Genomic DNA, 1,039 nt, shown 5'->3' with positions numbered 1-1,039 from the left:
GGGCCTCCCCAGCGGCCGCCAATCGGCTCTGGGCCCCTTGGCAGCCGCGCTTCGGGTGTAGACCTGTTCGCAGTTGCGCTGCAGCAGCAGCAGCAGCAGCAGCAGCGGGAGTTCGACATGCAGAACCTGTTGGTGGGGCCCCCTTTGGGGGCCCCCCAGGGACAGCAAAAGGCAGTGGGGGCCCCCGTAGAGAGCCCAGCTCCCGTGTCAGTGGAACGGGTAGACGTTAACAGCAGCATCTGGTACTACAAAGACCCCAGCGGGACCCAGAGGGGCCCCTTCAGCAGCAAAGACATGCATGCTTGGTGGCAGCGTAACTACTTTGCTGATGACCTTTTAATGAGGTGGGGGCCCCACCTTCCCTGGCTGCCTTTCGGGCTCATTTACCCCGCGGGGGGCCCCCAGCCCTTCACAACTTTGCCGGACTTGCAGGGCATACGCCAAAGGCTCATCCAGCAGCAGCAGCAGACCCAGCGGGAACGCCTGATGCAGCAGAGGCAGCAACAGCAGCAGCAACAGCAGCAGCAACAGCAACGACGCAGGCAGCCAACCACAGCAGCAGCTGTGGCTCCTGCTGCAGCCCCATCGACTTTCCGGCTCTGGGAGGTAGGCATTTTAATCACGCAGTTATCACTTCCGTTGTTAAGCTTGCTGCTGTTGCTGCTGTTGCATGCATGCACTCGTTTCCGCTGCTGTCGTGTCTGCTGCTGCTGTTGCTGCATGCACCAGCCCCTGCTGCTGTGACTGTCTGTGGCATCCCTGCGCATGCAGCAGCAGCCCCACCCCCTGGGATGGGGCGGGGCCCCCGGGGCGCCGCTTGCTGCAGCAAACCCAGAGGAAGGCCGTTATGGACTTGGGGAGCCGTTGGCAGCAACTCGGCGTTCTTCATCGGCTGTTTCTCGTGCTGCTGATGACTTGTCTGTGGCAGCAGCACAGACAGCAGTTGCTGCTGCTGCTGCTGCTGTTGGCGACGATGCTGGCGCCTGGGAAATGTGGATGCGGCGCTCGGGGCTGCCGCTGCATCACCAGCAGCAGCAGC

General features: G+C 62.8%; 1 protein-coding gene across 1 annotated transcript; it reads left to right on the top strand.

The window, feature by feature from the left end:
* Window positions 1-117: 117 nt before the first annotated feature.
* ETH_00037750 (grb10 interacting GYF protein, putative) lies at window positions 118-744 on the top strand (the record flags this gene model as incomplete). Its single annotated transcript, XM_013379972.1, has 2 exons — window positions 118-606; window positions 730-744. The coding sequence occupies 2 exons, from the start codon at window positions 118-120 to the stop codon at window positions 742-744; spliced, it is 504 nt and encodes a 167-aa protein (XP_013235426.1).
* Between the last annotated feature and the right edge of the window lie 295 nt (window positions 745-1,039).

The sequence above is a fragment of the Eimeria tenella genome, genomic scaffold (assembly GCF_000499545.2).
Source record: "Eimeria tenella Houghton genomic scaffold, Eth_scaff4257, whole genome shotgun sequence".
Taxonomy (NCBI): Eukaryota; Apicomplexa; class Conoidasida; order Eucoccidiorida; family Eimeriidae; genus Eimeria; species Eimeria tenella.
This window is presented reverse-complemented; position numbering and strand designations above follow the sequence as displayed.